The sequence below is a fragment of the Engystomops pustulosus genome, chromosome 4 (genome assembly GCF_040894005.1).
Source record: "Engystomops pustulosus chromosome 4, aEngPut4.maternal, whole genome shotgun sequence".
Lineage (NCBI taxonomy): Eukaryota > Metazoa > Chordata > Amphibia > Anura > Leptodactylidae > Engystomops > Engystomops pustulosus.
Window position 1 is genome coordinate 96772134 of NC_092414.1, and position 22700 is coordinate 96794833.

At 37.5% G+C, this 22700-nt stretch overlaps 1 protein-coding gene across 2 annotated transcripts in view; it reads left to right on the forward strand.

Moving 5' to 3' along the window:
- The window catches only part of SLC38A4 (solute carrier family 38 member 4), a 63249-nt gene extending 58693 nt beyond the window's left edge, over positions 1 to 4556 (forward strand). For both annotated transcript variants that reach the window (XM_072146837.1, XM_072146836.1), the window contains exon 16: positions 1437 to 4556. In XM_072146837.1, coding sequence (XP_072002938.1) covers positions 1437 to 1538 — 102 coding nt within the window. In that variant the 3' untranslated portion in view covers positions 1539 to 4556. The remainder of the gene's footprint in view (positions 1 to 1436) is intronic.
- Positions 4557 to 22700: the final 18144 nt, after the last annotated feature.

Here is a 22700-nt window from a genome sequence, read left to right on the forward strand (position 1 = left end):
AAATCTTTACAAGTCCACACAAAATAAGGTACTTCTGCATTTAATAGACTGTACTATATCTCTCAATGGTGTTTCCACATTATGCTGTATTACCAAAGATTTCCGGCACATTTAAATGGAAAAATACAAACACTTAGTAATAAGCGCATGTTCTATGGAGTGATGCAGCTTCCTATTACACAACATCTGCACAAATGTACAGGCTCTTATCATTCTTTCTACAAGCCAGTTAACAGTGTTCAGACTTGTTAAATATTGTGCTACACACCCAAAGAATGTACAGACATCCTTTCAGGGATTAGTCATAACTCCAGGAACAATGGAAAAGATGGATTGTCTCCATATAAATGTACAAGTGACTTCACAACAATAGAGGGCGCTGTATTTCAATAATAAATCCTTTTTTAACTCAAGTCAAAACATAATGGTAAAACGGTTACGAAGTTATTTGTCTTATGTAGTTCTGTATACGTAGGGCCACATTTATCACTTTTGTGCGCCTAAGTGTAGTAGTTGCGCCTAAATTCTGGCACACTGTTTTGCCAGAATTATCACAAGCTCCAACCATCTGTGATAAGTTAATTTCCTGCCTCTTATTAATCACTTTACTTTAACACAGTTTAGGCGCAATTTTGGTGCAATTTAGGAGTAATGTTAAATTCAGGCACTTACATGTGATCCTCCTACAAGCTCCTCTCTGCTTCTCCCACAGCCCAGAATGAAGACAACACTCACAGCAGCACCCAGGTGTGTGACACCCTGCACCCAGTGACCTCCTCAGCAGTGACTTCTCCTGGAGGGGATCCCCCAGTGCTGGTCTCCTGCTGCACCCCTGTAATTCTGCACAGTATCCCCCTCGGACACACTGGTGATACTGTGCAGAATTACATGGGGGACACTTGTCTGTACTATCTGCAACATTCTGCAAAGTTTTCAGCTCTTGCATTGAGCTCAGGATTTTGCAGAATGTTTTGTAAATAGAAGGTGATGAACTGTAAATAGAGTCAGCAGCTCCTGTCTGCAGTGTATCTAATATCTGTATTATCTGTTCTAGTGTCTGGCTGAGCTTTGCTGCTAGAAATGAGCTGTTCTGCAAAGGGGCTCAGTGTCACTTCTCAGTTTACGCCACCTTCGGGCTGGAGTATTTTTGCGCCTGTTTTTGCGCCTAAATGAAACGTTGCAAGTGATGAATATCATTAGGCGCAGCAAAACATCTGGATTGCTAGGATAAATGAGGGAAAGCTGGTTAGTTTTGCTGCGCGGCTAGTTTGGTGTTAAGTCGCAAAAATGGCGCAAAAACGGTGCGCCTGATTAAAAAACGAGTGATACATGTGGCCCATTGTTGTATGTTATGAGTATGGTGCAAGCATTATATACCAGGAGAAAATGATGAAAATGATCTATTAAGAGTAACACTCATGTGTTTGATCCTACAGGCCTTTATTTTCCTCGTGGTTGGTTTCATATTTATGATTGGCAGCATGTCACTTATTATATTCGACTGGATCCACAACCCATCTTCCTCCAAACACCATTAACCCTTATGAACGCTCTACCTTTTTCTTTATCTGGAAGCCAGTGTGGATGACTAGAGGGCAAAGTGCTTGATCAATCCAAAGACTGTTGCTGGTAGAAATCTGTGGAATAGAAAACTCTTTTTATACTAGGGTTTATTATTTATGCATTAATATATGTAAGTGTTTGTATTATTAGAAGTCTTATAATCGAGTAGTTGTTTTTCGCAAATCAAAGGGAAAATACTGCTAAATTATAGATGTTGTTATTTCTGGAGGACACTGGTAAACCTACTGTGCCATGGCTGAAATGGGGAGTTATCAGTTATCTTTATACTACTTCGTGGACTTCAACAAACTGGACATTTTGGTATATGCCAAATTTATCACTTTTTTCTTTCTTGGTCCCCTTTAAAGATGGCAAGCAAAACAAAAAGAGGGCTTGACCAGAAATGTCTGACATGTCTATCAAGTAGAAAGACAGAAAGTTGTACACATTTTCAGTTTAGAAATACAGGCAGTCCCCGGGTTACATACACTATAGGGTCTGTAGGGTTGTTCTTAAGTTGAATTTGTATGTAAGTCGGAACCGTATATTTTATCATTGTAATCCCAGCCAGAACTTTTTTGGTCTCTTTGACAATTGTATTTTAAAAATGTTGGGTTGTCATAAGAACCAGGATTAACACTAAAGTTTCATTACAGACACCTCTGATAACTGTTACAGCTGTTTATTGTGGCCTAGGACTAAAGTACAATAAATTACCAATATCCAGTCGAGCGTTCTTAAGTAGGGGACCGCCTGTATAAGAAAATTTCTTAACATAGACAATTCTTAATGAATTCATGACAATTTACTCCGGTCAGAGAACGGTTGTGTGTATAGATGTAATGCTATGATCGCCCATAGTGTGGGAATTGCAGAGGGAGAGCCGGTGACATCACCAGTTCTCTGATCGCTGTGTAGGCCGAGCCGGCCTAGCCGAGAGTCATGAATAATTACTAATATAAGGAACTAATAGGCACTCTGAAGATCCGTATGGGATAGGGAGGTATGTATAAGATCTACCATCAGGTATTGTGATGGTAGATGTCCTTTAAATTTTAGATAAAAAGAAGATAATCTTGTTTAGGTAATAGATATCGTCAAAAAATGATTTGTATACTATAACTTTCAATACAGGAGAAGAATCAAGTCATGACAGGCCTCCATCCCTCTAGGGGTACTTCCTTCCTCTATGTTTTCAGAACCATCATCATAAAATGTTATGCCATATTTTGACACTTTATGGCTTGCATTACTACATTTTCTATATTTCATCAGACATACATAGCACTAAATACTTAATAGGGTTCTTATAGCTTCAATTTCAACTAAACTTTCAACAAACTTTGCAGAAATCAATAGTCCAGTATGAAAGCATGAGGAACAATACAGGACACTACTTTAGGTAGTCTTCATTTGTGGAAGGTGGAGATACAGTAGGGGAGGTGAATCTATCTGTCTGCACAAGAATACTGGAGTAATTTGCATCTAAAATGCTGTGTGCCACATTTATTGAGGGTTTTAGACAATTTTTAGGCAGTTTTCTGACTTGTCCATAGAAGGTGCATTACCACAGTAAAAGGGGACATGGCCTCATCAGAAAACAGAAAATTCAAAATTGTAGCGCAACAAACTTAACCAATACCAACACTTTGCACTTAATAGGAGGTGCAAAGTATGATTCGCCAGTCTTATACTGCACCAGATTAATCATCCAGCAACAAACCGAGGGATTATTCTGGTGCAGTAGAGAACTGTCTAGTTCTACTCTACAGGTTTAAAAACCGACACATTAATACAGTACATCTCCCCAAATGTTCCTATTCAGCTCCTATTTACTCTTACAGTTTTCTATAATCAGATACCATTATGATCTTCTGTCTGTCCAGCTTGCAAGAGTACAAATTCAGATGAGATTTAAGAGAGAAAATCAAATAAGGGTTGAGAGCCAGATAAGTGGAAAATGAAACCATTTGCTATTATAAAATAGGTTACACTGGCCGACATTTACAAAGGTCCTTGCGCCAGTTTTCTGGTGGACTTTTCATGTTCTTTTCAGTGCAAACTGCTTGTAGAAGTATTTAACAAGTGTCTGAGACACATTTCCTGCACATGCGCCACTAATCTTCATGCAACACAAATTAGGGGGCATTCCAGTGCTCAGTCGGACCATGCGGCACATTTAACATGCAAAGTTTGACAGAATTGTGTTGTAAGCGCTATGGTAAGGATGAACCATAAAAAAGTGGTGGACTCTGTCAGGGCATTGTAGGGAGCGCCAGATTCATGAAGAACGTGCACCAGAAATCCTGAATCTGGCGCCCTCTACACACTACACGGGGGTAACTGCACATAGTGCACACTGCACTGTCCTTAGTAAATGGGCCCAAATTTTTCTTTTATTTGGTCACACTATTGATTTATGCAAGGTATGTAAAAGTCACTGCATATTTACACAGTTTATAGCACAGGCTATAGTACAATCAGTTATGCAACAGTTATATACCAAAAATAATCTCATGAGCATGAAATCCTTATAACAAATGTTCGCCTTTTATCACTATTATTTTCAGGCTGATTATAAGCTGATTATATTGATTGATATTGTTACAGCAGTCAGACATATGTTTATTGTAGCACAGGACTCTAACATAATGTCTAACATAATAGGCTTAGTTCCCATCTGCATTAGTTTATCTATTCATCTGTCCCTCCATATCAACAGAATAAACTGTAAAGACGAATCTGTCTACTGATGTATGACAGCTGATCCTATGGGACCCTTATTATCTTTAATGGGGTGTGTCTGGTATATTAATTATGGTGAACCCATTTTTATGAGCTAAGTTGTCCAGTGTGCATAACTTTTTTGTTTGCCTCCCCTACTGGTGATTGTACGTACACATATTTATTTCACAATGCACCTATGAAAGTAATTCCCTCCATTGTGAATTACATTTTCAGAAAAAAATAAAGCAAAATGTTTTAATCAGAAAGGTCTGCTTAATGGTTTAAAGTCTTATAAAGAATGCTCAATAATTTTAGAGGAGTATACCCCAGTGAGAGCTTCATTTAACAAATACCAAACTTTTCAAAACCTACAAAGTATACAAAAAGTCCAATAAATCATATTAACTAATATGTATAATGTTTTTGATAAAGCATTCGACACTTTAGACAATGCTACATGAAGCTACATTATGTAAGGTAGATAAAATAGATTGAGTTAAAGCATACAAAAGTCAATTTAATTAATATAAATATACACTGTATGAATTACGTACCTTTAATAAGTGGTGCTGGGCGTTTAGTAGATATTTACTCTGAACAATGTCCATTCACAATATGACCGTGTCTTCCAGAATGACTGAATGAGGAGTATGGAGAGCACTTGGAATATGTTAACTAGGAGATGATATATACTTACCAAAAAATGTGTTTATTTATGCTCCGTTTTAGAATTATATACAAGAATTGTAGTCTTTTAATTAATGGACGCTGTTTGCACAACATAGCAAGTACAAGGATTTTACAATCAGCCTAAAGTAGTTTTGTAGGTTTAATATTGATTCTAATATAGCAAGATAGTACAATATTTGGTAAAGAGGAAACAATTGAGGATATGTCAGATGGCACTGATGGATATATATGTATATATTTATATACTCTTTTGTTCTAGTTAGTATTCTCATATCTTGAAAAATAAACATTTTAGCAAGTTTCCTTGTGCTTTATGACAGTCCAGGAAACTTCCATGAAAAAAATTTGGCCAAGAAACAACCAATCCATTGCTTTTCATGTGAATTTATTTTCTACATACTAGTAACTATAGTATTTTACCATGGTAGTATGTAGGTTTAAAGTGATCCCATAGCAATATATAATAAACCATTTATGTATGAATACTCCATTCTTACCTTTTATATACATATTTTAAATTATTGTGGATCACTTTAAACAAGGTATAAAAATAGCTTGTCTTTACTTTGAAAATACACAGGTCTCTCTTTAAGATGTATACACAAAGTAGAAATTGTTTTTATTTGGTTTATTTTACAAAACTTACCCTTTTTACATGCATTGGTTTAGTAGGAAATGTTTGTATATAGCCTTTAGGAATGCCTGGTAAATAATCAACAATGACTTCTCTCATTGGTGTTCGTGCTATGGTTTGTTTTGCATGTAAATTAAATCTGACACCAGGCTCAGTACTTCCCACTTATAGAAGCAGCAGTAAGAGGGGGCACTTTCTTCTCAAAGCCCAGTTAACTGCAGACTACAGAAAGAGGTACTTCCCATTGCTCCAAAAATGTATCTTGGGATAGCATAACACGTATGATCTTTTTTTAACACACTCATATAACTAATGTTATCCCGATCATCTCTAAGATTGATCATCTTATACACTACATGTTATCAGAAAATACCTCATATAATGATTTTAAAGCATATTCTCATATATAATGTAAAGCCAATTTTTATGTACTGTAATATCCCTAAAAAAAGTTTTAGAAATGTCTGTGATTATACTTCTATATATGTTTTCTTTGTATATATTCCTTTACTCTGGCAACATTGTCAAATCTGTGTTTCACTTTGCCTCTTCTATTAGGTAAAACTAACTTTACCATTAGGTATATATCTTCTAACAACTGGGGACATTATTTTACCTTTTACCTTTTTTATCTTAAAAAAAAACTTCAGGGATTCTGCTCTAGGTTGATTTGAATGAGTTTTTTCAAATTGGAATTGTTATGTTTTGCTATATTAGTTTATATGATACTATAGTTTGACATTGGATTTTTATAGCATTAAAACATGTACAGAATAAAAAAAATTTTGAAAAACAAAATGTGTGTTTTAATATTTATCATCTCAAAATTACATAAGTGCTTTCAAGAATGTGTATTTCAGGAAACAACAGCAACTGTGTTGCAAAAGAGAGAATGTAAAATAGATTCCTTTTATTTTCCACCAGTTCATAAATCATTTTTCATCTATTATATCTTGTTGGTTGAAGGAAATCTACCACCTGGATCAATGATTGTAAACCAAGCTTCTTATGCCCTTGTGTTTACTAAAAGCGAGGCTTTTAAAATTATGCAAATGGACCTTAGGGCTCTCAGGGCTTCATAGACGTTAATTGAGCCTTGTGTCCCTTTGGCTTATTTGCATAATTTCTTTAAGCCTGTTAAAAAAATAATACAAGGACATATAAAGCTTAAAGAAGAGTGGATCTTGCCAAAAGGGACACACAGCAGGATGTAAGTGTCCTTGGTTTCCAATCCTTCATCCTGGTGGTAGATTTCCTTTAGCTACCAAATTACCAAATTACAACTCTCAATGCTGTGCATTTTAGTTCATAAAAAGATGGGAAACTCAATGTCCCAAAAATATAATAGGGGTTATTATCATTCTTATGGTGAAAAAACTTTTTTGTAGAAGTTCCTTCGCAGCTTAGCCATTTGTCTTATACAGCTGAATCCCATCGAGTCAATCAAGTCTCAAGACTGGACTGCCTTGATCGTGGAAAAAACTAGTAGATGGCTTAAAAAGATTTTGGGTCTCAGTTCTTTAAAAAAAAATTGTTTACACATATTAAAATGTAGCGACATCGCTACTAAACAGCTAATGCATTAAGTGCAAAAGAAAAATCAAATGCCCTTATTCATAGCTAGTCTGTTAATGCTACCCTTCTGTGTATATATACAAACAATAATGACCAGAAAGCATCGGGTCTGGGCGTTCCTCCAAACCAAAGGAGGAGCATATGTTGAAGGTTCCGGTCAATATAAACAAATATTCATTACAAGCAAATGTTGATAAAAATATACAAAAAGGCAAGAATAAATACAATAATATAATGACATGATGACATCTAATACTGTATTGAGAATATATATTTTAGATATCATCATATCATTATATCCTTTATTCAATTTCAATCTTGATATAGAAGTGCAACAAAAACTAAGTCAGATAACATCACATGCTAATAAGAATGATGACCCTGCTTTCAAGGAATAACAATCCATGAAGAAGAAAGAGTGACACAGTAAATGTGCTTGTGTAATGGACCAGCCATTCTCTATAAGGTATCCAAATAAATAAATAACTCTATATGAGCTGTCTATATGTATAGAATTTAGGGAAAGAGTAAACAGTGGGTGTTAGATTAAATCATGCACACACCACAACAGTTTACTACATTGTGGTAAGGTAGCAGGTATATGGAGAGACCTCAAAGGCTGAGCTCTCTCCATACATGTTGGGCATCGGCTGTACTAAACAGTTGATACCTTCTTTTAAAGGGCACCTACCACCACAAATCTACCTATAAAGGTAGATCGGGTGGTAGGTGGATCAATAGGACGTGAGTTTAGCCCTTTTAAGGGCTAATCCTCACGTTCACACACAGTTTTGATAACTTTTATTATCTTTATATTCAAATTTCCTTATGCGGCTACTGGGGCGTGGAGTAGCCGCATCTGAGGTTACACAGGGCGCCTACTCCACGCCCCGGTAGCCTCTTTTCTCCTCCTACCAAAAATCTTCGGTGCGCAGCTACGAGGAGCTGCGCGCCCCCGTCCAACGAATCTGCTGTCTGCACATGCGCAGAACAGCAGACCCGCGCCTGCGCGGTCACTGCTCCGAAGCCGGAGCTGCACAGGCACACGGGCGCAGACAGCAGATTAATCGGATGAGGGCGCGCAGCTCCTCGTAGCTGCGTGCCGAAGATTTTCGGTAGGAGGAGAAAAGAGGCTACCGGGGCGTGGAGTAGCCGCCCGGTGTAGCCTCAGAAGCACCTACTCCACACCCCAGTAGCCGCATAAGGAAATTTGGATATAAAGATAATAAAAGTTATTGAAACCGTGTGTGGATGTGAGGATTAGCCCTTGAAAGTTGTGACAAAGGAAATTATATATTTTTTAAATAATTTGGACATAACTTATCGTTGTTAGCCCCCACTAACAGGATAGGGTCAAGAAGAATTATTCCACATGTCTCTCAAACCTCAAGGCTAAAACTCATCTTGGTCAGATCACAAACCCACCTCCTGATTTTAAGCATAGTACTCCCAAATTTAGTATGGGGTGATAATGGAGTACCATATGATTGAAGATAGTTGCATCATTGTAACCATTTTCTGTGCAGAGTTATTATAACAATTCACTTACAAAATGGACCTCACTTAGGGGCGGTACAGTGCACATTAGCGTATGAACATCTCTCTCTCAGTGATGTCACGAGCTGGGGGTGAGAGGAAAATTATTTATTGGGTTATGCAAATGCTTTAAGATTTTTAAGATTTTTAAGATTTTTACATTAAGAAAGTAGAATCAGAAATATTTTACTGCACCATATAAAAGGAATAAATGTTGAGCACCTTGTAAAAAAGGTTAAAATGACCCGTCATTGTAAAGAAAATATTGTCGCTGAAATGAACCAGGGCTAAGCCCTTGCAGAAGATGCTGAATTCTCTCTTATAAAATTCTGTAAACATAATAGGAAGTATGATAATAATAAAAGTATGTTTTAGAAGAATAAAACATATCTAAGCTTAATTAAATGAGAATAAGGTTCAGTCTAAGTTAAAAATCATTGTTCTTTTCATTTCTGTTGGGAAAATGTTTTTTACACTGACCTTGAATGAAATCCAAACAGATTTGTTATGTAATTTGTCAAATAAAACTTGTCATTTTCACACAGTGTTTGGCCAACTTGGGTATGTCATATACTTGCAAATGAAATATAAAATATCAGGTGGATGTTTATCAATTAGTATGTTTCAAAAAAGTTGTGAGTTTTTTTGCAGACTATTTTCGCCACTTCACTATTCAGAACCACTGCGAATGCAATGCTGTGCAAAGCCTGATTCATAACTTTTGGCAAAAAAATCCCAGACAGCAAGTAGAGCATAAGAACATTTATTAAAGGGCCATAGTCACTTTATTGAATCTGATGGGCAGTGGAGCTCTTAAAATAAACATAGAACTGCCCCAAGAAGCTGCCTAATGATAAATAACAGCCCATGAGTGTATGTCTATTGCTTTATCTAAAGGTAAGACCATACAATGGAAGCTAAATGGAAGCAAATGGTTCAATTAATTCATTAGTCCCTTTGTCTAAGTAAATGATGTACTTGAACCACACAGGTGACAATTCTGTCATGTTTCTGGGAGAAATAAAAACTAAGTTTTGCTATTCAACAGCCATACTTGCACATGAAGTTTTATGTTGCTGAAAAGTCAGGTTTTAAGCAATTGAATCTTAGATCCGGATTTACAAATTTAAAAGTAAACATCAGGGGGTCATTTAACTGGTTCACGACCGCCCGCCGTGTATTCACGGCGGCGGTCAGGTCCCGCTGCATGGCACAGGGCTCGCGGGCTAAGCCCTCTCCATAGCCGTTAAGTCTTTGCTGCATACTGCAGCAAAGACTTACCGGTAACACCTGCGATCGGTGCTGGCAGCCTCAAAAACATGGCGGCGCATGGGCGCCACCATCTTGCCTAGGATCGTCGCTTCCTGTGATGTCATCAGGGAGCAGCGATCCGTCTCCATGTGCTGATAGCACATTGTAATGAATGAGGAGGAAAATCCCCATATACTGCCATACTGTAGTATGGCAGTATATGATAGGATCGATCAGACAACCTAGGGCAGTGGTGGCAAACCTATGGCACGGGTGCCCGAGGTGGCACTCAGAGCCATTTTTGTGGGAACTCAGACCATCGCCCCAGGACATAGTTCACCATTTTCTTTGAAGCTCATCCTGCTGGACCCATCATTCTTTCTCTACAGAGAGACCCTGGAGAGATGCTACAACGAGAGTCTTATTTGCCCTCCTTCTTTCACCTGAATTGGTGGCTTCAGGTGGCCAATACGATTAAAAAATGTGGAAGAACAGGTAGCAATATGTCACTGTTTAAAATGCAATGTTGGCCCTTCACAGTAAATAAGTGGATATTGGTTGTAGTTTGGGCACTCTGTCTCCAAAAGGTTCGCCATCACTGACTTAGGGTTAAAGTACCATACGGAGTCTGAAAAATAGTGAAAAAAGAAAAATAAAGTAATATAAAGTTAAAAAAAAAAATTATAATAAAAAAACCTAAACATTCAATTCACCCCCCTTTCCCTAGAACTGACATAAATATAAATAACCAGGAAAAATCATAAACACATTGGGGCAGATTTACTTACCCGGCCCATTCGCGTTCCAGCGGCGCGTTCTGTGCGGTGGATTCGAGTCTTCCGGCGATTCACTAAGGCAGTTCCTCCGACGTCCACCAGACGTCGCTGCTGCGCTGAAGTTACCCGAGGTCCGCCGGAATGCACCATCCTATACCTGGTGAAGGTAAGCACTTTTTTTTTTTAATGCAGCAGTTTTTCCGAATCCGCCGATGCACCACAATCCGATTGCGTGCACCAAAAACGCGGGGGGAAATCGACGCGATCGGAAATATTCGGGTAACATGTCGGGAAAACGCGAATCGGGCCCTCAGTAAATTACACGCATTAGGTATCAACGCGTCCGAAAATGCCTGATCTATCAAAATATATTAACTGTTATTAAATGTGTTTAACCCCGTAATGGAAAAGAGCGAAAATGGCGCTTTTTTCCGATTTTCAAAAATATTTAAAAAACCTATAAATAGTGATCAAAAGGTCGTACAGTCCTAAAAATGATATCATTGGAAATATTATCAAATGTAGCAAAAAATTACACCACCCACAGCTCTGGACAACAAAGTATAAAAAAGTTATTAGCGCCAGAAGATGGCAAATTAAAAAAAAAATTTGTACAGGAGGTTTTCATTTTTGTAAATGTATGAAAACCTTATAAAACCTATACAAATTTGGTATCCCCGTAATCGTACTAATGCAAAGAATAAAGTAGAAATGTCATTTGGGGCGCTCAGTGAAAGCCGTAATATTCAAGCCCACAAGAAAATGGCGCAAATGCGTTTTTTCACCATTTTTGGAATTTTTTTTTCCCGCTTCCCAGTACATGGCATGGAATATTCAATACCATCACTATGAAGTGCAATTTGTTACACAGAAAACAAGCCATCACACAGCTCTTTATGTGTAAAAATAAAAAAAGTTATAGATTTTTTAAGGTGGGGAGTGAAAAATGGAAATGAAAAAACAGGAAAAGGCCCGGTCCTTAACCGGTTAATATGGCATTTGATATTTTTTTCCTTCTGCAGCACTTGTGCCTTAATTTATGAAGTGTCAGCACCACAATAATGGTGTTTTCCAACACTTGTTCTATATTTGGGTGCAAAATTTTGGCAACACTTGTGAATCCAACGGTTTTCTGGTGCTTCTACTTTTCCAACTTGTTTTTTGGCACAATTTGTGGCGCAAAAAGAGATCAGCTAAAAGCAGTTCTAAACCTTTTAGTCCTTGCGCCAATTCATTAATCCCTTGCACCACAAACTTACATCCCACTGAAAAATATAGCATGGTTCCAGGGGGTCCCTGCCAAAAGTTTTCTACATGGCCCAATGAATTCTAGTTGCCATTCTAATAGCCATACTTGCTTAAAGGAAACCTACCAGTTAGAATGGCAGGGGTAAGCAATAAGTACCGAGCAACAGCTCAGGGTGGGCTGGTGCCGGTAATTACTTTCGTTAGTGTTATTAACCGCTGTATCACGGTTTTAACACTTTTTAAACTTTAGAGCAGAAGAGGCTTCGGCGCTCATGCGCACGCAGCGCCGAAGCTTCTTCTGCTCTAAAGTTTAAAAAGTGTTAAAACCGCAATACAGCGGTTAATAACACTAACGAAAGTAAGCACCGGCACCAGCTCACCCTGAGCTGGTGCTCGGTACTTACAGCTTACACCAATCATATGAACTGGTAGGTTTCCTTTAAAGGAGTTTTACATATAGAATCACCAGGGGGTCCGACCCTACTAGACTTCTAAAATACGGAAATCCTGACAGCCTGGTGCAGGTTGCAGCCCCCATTGTTGCAGGGGGAGTTCTTACCAGTTGGTTAGGGCATAAAAGTAAAATTTGATACATCTATATTTCATTGGGACCAGCCAACCATCTTCTGTGGTTATTTCCTGATAAGGATAAACACCATAATAAGGGGCAAGGAGTGAAGGTAATGCTGGACTTTAATATGTCCTATTCTACTGTTGCTTGGTTGCTAACAGGAGTGTCTAGAAAGATAAAGAAAGATTTATTACTTTCTTACTATTTATCAGTAGAACATGTGTTGAAAAAAGGGGCACTGTCCAAACTCCTTAGTAATGCAAATACAAGTATATATGTCCAGAGATGGCATACAAGTAATGTGCAAAAACATCCAGGTGGTACACAGCGTTCATAGAAAGAGTACAATCGACAAAAGCAGAAATTTCCGCAATCCTCCTTTTTTCTGCTTTTTTCTTACTGTCTATGTTCAAGGGGAACTCTTTTCAATGGAGGGAGGAGGGTTGATATAAACCAATGAGTGAGGCCCAGCATATCTGTATAGGATTATTCTTATACAGTGGCCAAAGACAGTCTGCATTCACCCTTCCTATAAGATCAGGTACTTTACAACAATGTTGCAAACGGGGCTGCTGCTGTTGCTGGAAGCTTTGGATGGTTATCTCCTTATCTACTGTGTGGGATGATTTGCAAACATTTCTGGACATGAAAACTAGTGCAGCATACGAGATCTGCAGACGCAAGCTTCTCTTCTACACATGAAGCAATAGCATCAACTAATGTAACAAAATCAAACTAGTTGTTACTGTTATCAAGGTCTTTTCCTCCTCTGCTTGGCACAGCAAGTTGATGATGCTGATACTCAGTTTTGTGTCTGAAACATTATGAACCTGCTGTAAAAATCTATAAGAACTTAAAGGGGTTGTCCTGAACCGCATTCTTTTATAAAGGGCTTTGGAGCTTTAAAAATAATAAAGACTTACCTCTCTCTGCCCTCCTGTTCAGCCGCAGCACCGACCATCACTGCCATTTTAATGTTTGTATACAGAGGTCGGCAGTGACATTGTGATCACAGATGCACACCTGCTACTTCCTGAAACTCGAGTTGTGGCAGGTGCCTGACTGTAGACGTCGCATCACTGCCGGCCTCTGTATACAAACACAGGGCAGCAATGAAGGCGTTGCCATATCTTAACAGGAGTGGGGTGAGTATAATATTATATAGCTTGTATAATATATTATTTTTAAAGCCCCTCCAACTGTTTATAGAGAAACTGTTTTTTATATACCCTGCTTCTAAGACCACTTTTATTATTCATATATAAATGTTTATATCACCTTACAGAACCACTGTCATTGTATATTGCATTTTTCTATAGTTTTTCATTATGTAAGACATGTTTGAACACACAATTACACTACAATTTTATACAGAAAAAACTCAGCTGCTACGGTCACTTTTTAACAAGGTCCTACAATAGTATTCTTCAGTCATTATGCCAACTGTGTCAGAGCTATCAGTTCCATTGCAAGTTTCTCTTTCCATAAAGGGCATCCTGCCTATCCAAGTACAGTCTGTTTGTAAATAGTCTGTACATGTTACTAGACCAGCCACCGTCACCAGTGTAATGTAATCTATTGCTTGGGTTAAGTATCTATGTACTGTTAAAAGAAAGGAAGGCAACCCTCTTCTATTTTAATCCATTAGAAGCAATCCACCATAAGTTGATCAGGGAAATCCTTCTACTCAACAACAGAATGAAATCTAAGCTGTAACTACTGTAAGTCACTGGTGCTGATTGTTGGTATGGCACTATCATGGTCCTGTTCCAAGTTTTGTTATGCACATTCTGCAGCTTCTTTACTAGAACACGATTCATGTATTTGTTGTGGAATAAAAAGTGATGATTTTTTAAATTCTGTTTGGTGATACCCAGAGCAATTTCCTTGTCACTATCTACCACATATCTAGTATGCAGATGAGCTTGCCTGAGACCTTTTGCGCAGAAATCTTTTGGTTCTGCAAACCAGTTGTTGCAACAAATGTTTGGGTGGCTGGTCTCAGATGATCTTGGACGTCAAGATGTGATAGAGAAATGAGCGTTCGATTCTCAGGCAACAGCTCTGGTAGGCAGTCCTGCAGTTAGCATGACCATTGAGCGTTCCCTCAAAACTTGACTAATCAGCACCTTTATACGCCACATCTGTGGGGTGGATGGAATATTTTACTAACACAGATTAGGACAAATTTGTTAACCTTATGTAACATTGTGCCGGCATCATCCTCTGTCATCCTCTGATGACATGCTCTGAATGTAGCTAAGGATGCATTTCCCTGTATGGTTTACTCTGACTTTCTGAGTGGTTTATGTTTGGTGGCTGTGGTAACGATTAATCTGTTACAGTTAGAGCTGTGATGGACAGAGTCCTTATCCTATTAGCAGTGTATCAGGACCCTGACATCTGATATCTCCTGATCCTTTATGGCTTGTCTCCTGGTTTCTCTTTGTCTGTCGAATTGGTACTTTGTTTGCACTCTCTGTTATGACCTGGCTCTCATGACCAGTCTTTTCTGTGTGTGGGTATTGTTTTGTCTATGTGTCCATGTTTGCACTTTGTCTCAGGAAGGGAATGACACCTAGTTACTAGCCACCATTTATGATAGTTTCAAGTAAGAAGTTTGGGCTAGTCAGAGGGGTACAGATTTAGGGCTCACTGTCCGAGTCTTTGTCTGTTCCTAGACTCTGCATTACACAGTATTTGGCCTCTTGTGTATATAAAAGTCTTAGATCTTGGAATTCAGCTCATGAAAAATGGGGGCAAAATCAAAAGTGTTGTGCTATATAATCTAAAAAGAATTCAGCTAGGTATTTTACCCATGCATTGTTATGCTGGAGATTAATTATTATTATTAATAGGAAGACCAATGGAACAGTTTCACAAATATCTGCAACAATTTAACCCTGTAAGAATAAACCCTGGATATTTGTGTGAGCCTTTCTTGATATGTTGACTTACACTTCTATTCACCTATATAGAAGAACATAATTGAAGCCTGGTGTGAACTATGCCTTTCCTTTAAAATATTTTTCTGAGTGAAAACAACTTGTGATATATACTGTAAACTAAACAGTCATTTTTGAAGAGAACCTGCCATTTTAATTAACCCACACAACAAATTATGGTGAAAAAACATTGCCCTTCTCCCTAAACACTTCCTGTCCATTGCTGCAATGTTAAAAAAATCAGTATATAAACTTATATGCAACTCACTTGATGTGAGTCCAATGACACTGAGTCCTGCATAGTACATTGTATTGCCCTGCCTCCTTGTTCCTGATTGACAGCTCTCACTTGTTAGGACATGCTGCCATGTGGAACATTCCGAGAGAGCTCATTGGGCACTTCATGTCATGTGGCCAGGGTGATGTCATCTAAGGTCCTGTTACATTTGTAATGTCTACCCCATGTATGTATCTGATCATAAGAAATTACAGAATGCCTCCATGGACTTCTACTCCTCCCTATCCTCCAGGCTGTGATTTCACATGAATGATCAGATACATACATGGGGTAGACGTTGGAAATGTTACTGGGTAAAGGACCTTATGTGACATTATTCTGGTCTCCTGATATGCTGCGTAGAGGCATGGGACATGGGGAGGAGTAGATGGAGTCAGCCAAGAAGGACACGGTGCCTCTGATGCCAGGTAATATAAGATAAAGTTGATTTATAGGGATGTAAGGGAAACAATTTTAGCTAAAAGAAGGGTGTCAGTTAGTCAGTAGGGCTCAATGGGAACCTGTCACAAGCAGTGTTTGTAAAAATGTGGTGACAGATTACCTTTCAGTGCAATTTACTTTATGGTAAAATTACAATCACATATAAGTGAACCATTCAAGATTTGATTCATAGCAAATTTGTCAAATTTTTCAAAAGATTCTGATGAGTCCAAATCTATTTCGTCAGAACAGATGTTGTTCTTATTCTCCTGGACATTGGTATTGATCCCCCTCTATTTCTCTAAAACCCAGATTTTACATGTTAGGTTCCTACCTTGTTACATTATTTGTTACACATTTATTTTTTGTCCATTACCTTTCCAAAACTGTGAGATTACTGACAGCAGTAGCTATCCACCTTTTAAAAGATTCCTCTGAGGTGAATCAAAAAAGATTTGGATTTGATTTGGTGCCTGAATATGCCAGATGAAAGAGGCATTATTGACAAAGTTGGCAATAATATCAATGTGGTTAAAACTGGCTTCTAAAACAAAAAAAATAAGTGGCGGTATAAATTAATTTTAATTTTAAAGGGCCATACTTGTCCAAATCCTGCTATAGTGTCATATACTGCCCATGTATGAAGCCAAACGTCTGAAAATGGGCCATGTCTCTGTTGGGCTACTGAAACAAGGGGATTTGTAGTAAAATATTTGATCCTTAGTGTGCAATTTATATCTTAAATTATTTCCAGAATATGTTTTTCCATATAGACATTGTAAAATATGTGAAATACAGTAGCCTTCTTTATATCAGTCCTTTATGGTCTAACACCAAATTTTATCACACAACTGTGTGCATCTTCAGAGTGAGTTCTGATTTTACTGTTATCAGTGTGAGAAAGAGAGACCTCAACGTCACTCATTTCCAGTTCCCACAACAGTGCTAGAGTTATTAACATAAATACAAATTGTAACTCTGCCAAGGTGCAGATGGAATAAAACAGATCTTAGTCAATTGCTACAATGTGATAGATGAGGCCATCTATACAACAGCTAAAGCCTTTTTTACCTCATTTTTACCTCACATGCACATAAAAGTTGGCAGCCAACATAGGGTAACATTTCTTAAAGCTTCAGCCAAACTGGGTCATGCAACAGGATCAAGATTTCAAGTACACCACAGCATAGTTACAACTATAAAGATAGAATGGTAGGAATTTGTAGATGAAAACCTATTTCAAATTCTATAAGACAAAAATATATGCAAATTCTATATAATGCATTCATTTCAAACTCCTAAGTTCAAAATATTTTCAGCTCTAATTAATTCCATGTGTCAAGTGAAGTTTAAAGGGGTATTCCCATTTCAACAAGTAATCGCTGTTGTTATAATAATGAAAAGTTATATATATTTCCAATATACTTTGTGTTTCAATTCCTCACACTTTTCTAGATCTCTGCTTGCTGTCCTTCTATAGAAAGCTTCAATGTTTACTTCTAGTGGACAGAAATCTGACCATGTTCACACAGGTGTGTGGCACACATAGCACACAGCTCTGATTACTTTCTGTGATACTAACAAGCCGTGCACCTGAGTGACATCACATGACCATGGACAGAAAAAAAACATGGAAGCTTCCTAGAGAATCACAGCAAGCAGAGCTCTAAAATATTTTTGATACATTTTCATTATACAAACAACATTAATTTGCCGAAGTGGGAATACCCCATTTAGTAAGATAGGGCCCAAAACCCAAAGCTCATTAGACTATGGCCCAAATGTTTTTTTATCAGTTTGTCAGACCTTAGGATGTACAACTTTTCCCACAGAAAACAAGCCCTCATTTGTCTCTGTAAACTGAAAAAACTGCCATTTAGAAGGTGGGGAGTAATAGACATTATAGCAGGGCAGCGTTCAAAAGATTCAATGCCGAAAAAATAAAATTCAATAGCAAAAAATTTTAAATACATAAAAATGAAATGTACGGAATGTACATGTCTATTAACAGTATTAACATTTTATAGAACAGCTTTCCTCAAACATACCATTACTAGAATATAAAGCCTTCAAAGGTAATGGACAAATTAAACCTGCTTCCCTTAAAGGGGTATTCCCAAAAGACGTATTCCCATTCAGGATAAGAAAGTAACACATTCTCTAATTCAATGGTATTAACAAAAATACAGCATTTCACAGATATTAATTTGGACCTGTCTCTTTCAGTTCTGGTGCAATACAATATCAGTGGCCCCGGGATCCCAATGCAAATCTTCTGATTTTTATGGTTAGGCATGGCAGATTCTTCTCATGAATAGCTTTTCCTCTCTGCTCACTGAAGTGTGATCTCTGTCCTTCCCCCCTCCATTAGAATATGAGCTCACACACAGACACTTCCTGACGACAGGCAACAGCGTGCACAGACTTACTCTACAAGCTACACAAAAGATAAGGTCTTTATCCAGGGGGGGAGCAGTCTATGTGTGTCATTGTTCGTTATGTGCATCTCATGGATCTCATCATCTCTTATCTCTAATCTGACTCATCTCTCTATTTCTATGTGTCCAATACCAGTAGAATGTTCAGAAGCTAAATAAAAGTGTACAGAAATCAGGGGGGCTTGGCTTTCGGAAAATGCGACAGATTCGGAAAAAACGCAGAATTTAAAAAACAAAATGTGTCGCAAGATCAAGCACTTTCATGCACTGGGACGAAGAAGGTGAACTCCGGCGGACCTCGGCGCAGCAGCGACACCTGGTGGATATCGGGCGCACGGACCTTAGTGAATCCCGGCAGAACCCCAATCCTTGCAAGACAGGATCGCGACAGGACCGGGTAAGTAAATGAGCCCCATGGTCTGCACACAGCATCTCATAGCACAGAGTATTTGTCTGCTTAGAGAGTCCCATTGACCATCACTGAGTTATAGAAGATAAAACAGCAATAAAACTGAGTAAAATTGTAAATTAAGGGGTTAAAAATTATCTTTATTGTGTAAACATCACTAGGGTATTCAGATTTGATGGACAAACCTCTTAAAGAATCTAGATGTTCTAGTTTGCAAACAGATCTTACAAGGCCATTGAAGCACACTGATCTGAACAGTATCCAAATTTTCCATTAAACCTAATCATGCAGTACCTTCCTTGGCAAAGTCACATTCTGGTAGATAAAGGAATTCAAGATAAAGAAATTCAGATGCGTGTGTTTGCTCAGCTGGCATGAAGTATCTGAAAAATCTGTCTGACCATGTCTTTAAAATCATTTGGCATGGATGAAGCCAAAAAGACACAGACTGAATCAATGAATGGACATGCTTGAATTCTTTCCACATATTGTAGAATGTAATAAAATTTGTCTTTTTGTTTCTGTGGAATCTTACATTCATTTTAGTAATATTGGTATAACTTATGTAATTTTATATTTTACATTTGATTTTTTTCTACTTCAGTAGAGAAATTTGCAAAAATAATTATTACATATGCAGGTTTAACATATTTCTTACTTATTTTATTGAGGCCATGTATCAGACATTACAACATGATGTATTAAACAATTAAAAATAATAGGAGTAGACTACTTATTACCAGAGCTTACAATCAGTAATTCCCTACCTAAAAATAAACAAATACTATGTATTAAATAACTGAAACAGATGGTGTTATACATTCTGCTATATTTCAGATGAAGATGAAGGAAAATGAAAAAAATAAGTAATATAATAAGTTAACCACAGAAAAGCAGAATGCATCATTAATTTAGTACAAACTTAACAGCAAAAGTTTATCTAAACAGCTTTTTTTGTCATAAAGAGAAAATCAGTAGACACTTGTATACGGACCTACTTAAAATTTTTGTGTACAGACTTTACACCAGAAAATATCCCTTTTTTTGCATCTTTACATCAATTATATGTCTGAGAACTGTTACAATAATAATTGTTAAATTGTGCTTTCCACAAGACAGCATTACATCTGGACTTATGGCCAGGCTGCAGAAAGCTGTTTATATCTTACATTAGAGTTATGGACTGCTCTTTTTAAACTTTTTTAACTGTAGAACTAAAGAAAAAAACTATGGTGGAGAGTTGGCAAGTTCCTTGTATTTGCTATTCCCCCCGTACTTGGCTGTGCTGGATAAATCAAGAGGCTATGGGCAGACAATTTACACCACAGAGACTTGTGTTAGATTCGTTACCTGGAACAGGAACAAGCTCAGGCTATAGTTGGTGCACCAGCACTGGACAGGAACATCGCCCACCCACCCCCGCTGACCAACTCTGCAGTCTTGCATGGTCCACTCAACACCCTTTCACAACCGCTTAGTATGGAAAAGTCATAAAGGGGGAAAAAGGTGCCATTCCTGGTGAATATTATGCAATGGAGAAAATTATTTAAAACTCAAAAATGTGATATAATAAGTGAGACAAAAGGTTTACAGTAGAGATGTGGTGCAAGCCTAAAACTTATCCACAACCCCTGTCACCTACCTTCCGACCTCACAAACCCTAGTGGTTAGCGACTTCTGGTCGATGTTCCCTGCACTAACTGGGTGCACAGGTAAGATAACAAACACAGAGGGACAAAACAACATAAAAGACAGAAGAAGCAATGTCAGGCAAAACTAGCTCAAAACCAAGAGGGCGGCGCAGCACAGAAACAAGTGATTTAGAATAGATGAGGGATTTATTAGAGGTCAGATACACAGAAAAGCAAAGCAAGTAACGGTGACAGTAGTTATTAGTTATAACAAAGACACAAGTGACAGAAAACTGAAAATTAACCAGTATACTCTGATGGAACTGGGCAGAAAATAAAGGAAGTAATGGACCCCACCCCCATGAGCTGTCTAGTTCAGCCGTTAATAGATTTTTAATATTTTTAATAAACCCTAATGTTAGTAACAAAAACAATCACATCCACAAATACGACAGCCCATGTAAGATGATTCAGTTATTCCCCTGTGTGATGCCTTCTTATCTACATTGTTTAATCAGATGACTTCACTTCCCTCTCACTGACCACATTTCCAAGTCTTTTAACAGATCTATCTGTTATGGTATAAACAGTAATTGATATAGAATCCTATAAAGAATAGGGAATGGAGTCTACAACTATGAACCTAGAAACAATTCTAGGTTTTGTTATTGAGATGTGTACTATAAGGTTGTTAGTTCCAGGATATGTTATATAAATCAAGTAACTTATACAAATAAGTCAAGAACTGTCATTCGTGGAGTAAGATGACCCATCTGACTTCTGTTTCTGCAAGAAACAAAGATTTAACAAAGATTAAAATATATAAATGACATATACAAAATTTTGTAATTAAAAAAACTATACATTTGTTAATAGAGGGAAGAAGTGTGAGCCTTACGCTTCCCACAACCTCAACCACACAGTACAGATAGAAAGACGAACACAAGATAGACATGCAAATTGTACCCAACCATGTTCAAACCAAGATGGAGGTGAGGTACAAATTTGTGAAGCAGAAGAATAGTCAACATTCGGTCAAAGGTTTATAATCACAGAAAATCACAGTAGAGTATCAAGAGAATCACAAAGGAGTCAGGAAGACAAAGTCAATAACTGGCACATATAATATGAATCAGCAGGTATTAATAGATTGACAGGAACTACCGCAGAAGCTGACGGGACCTTTTCTCAAGTATTCCCATAGAATTGCATAAACACACATTCCCGGCTCAGAGAAGCTGCTCAGTTGTCAATGAATGAGCCTTTCGCAGAAGATCATACCCAAGTTTGGTGCTCAACCAGAAGAACTAGACTCCAAAGCTAGCAGTTGCAGATGTTTTGACAACATCATTCTGTATTTTAAGTATAATATGTTGTCTTCTATAGTTCATAGTATTTGACAGGTGTATAGCAGCCTTCAAGTTCTGCATCATTTTAACCTCTTAACATTAGAAAAAAATAAGTTCAATGTAAAAATGTACATTAATTTATTTAACCAGTGAGCTAAAACTTTTCTTTTTTTTTTTAATTTTTATTTGCACATGCTATAAGCAACACAGAACTGTGATGAGACAAAAGTAAGGTCTGTTTAAATGTCATCTCATATGATGTTTCCTTTTCTTTATGTTACAATTAATTCTTACTTAATTTTACCTTATACAAACTGAAGGTTGATATCATTAAGATGTTTTTAAAATATTACATTATGCAGAATATCTTGTAAACTACATTTTCCAAGCAAGCAACTGAGAGGAATCTGATAAAAATCTTATTCTCATTGACCTTGAAGTATTCAAGGTCAATGAGAAAAAGATTTTTATCAGATTCAACAAGTTCCGATTAAAAGAAAATGCAAAGAAACTAGGACTCTTATCACAAAAATGTAGGTGAAAGGCAATGAGAGAAGGAGTTTATGAGAATTATTTACTATACTTCTTATAGTTATATGCTATGGAAATAATCTTCCAAAACATTAGCAGCATTTTTAT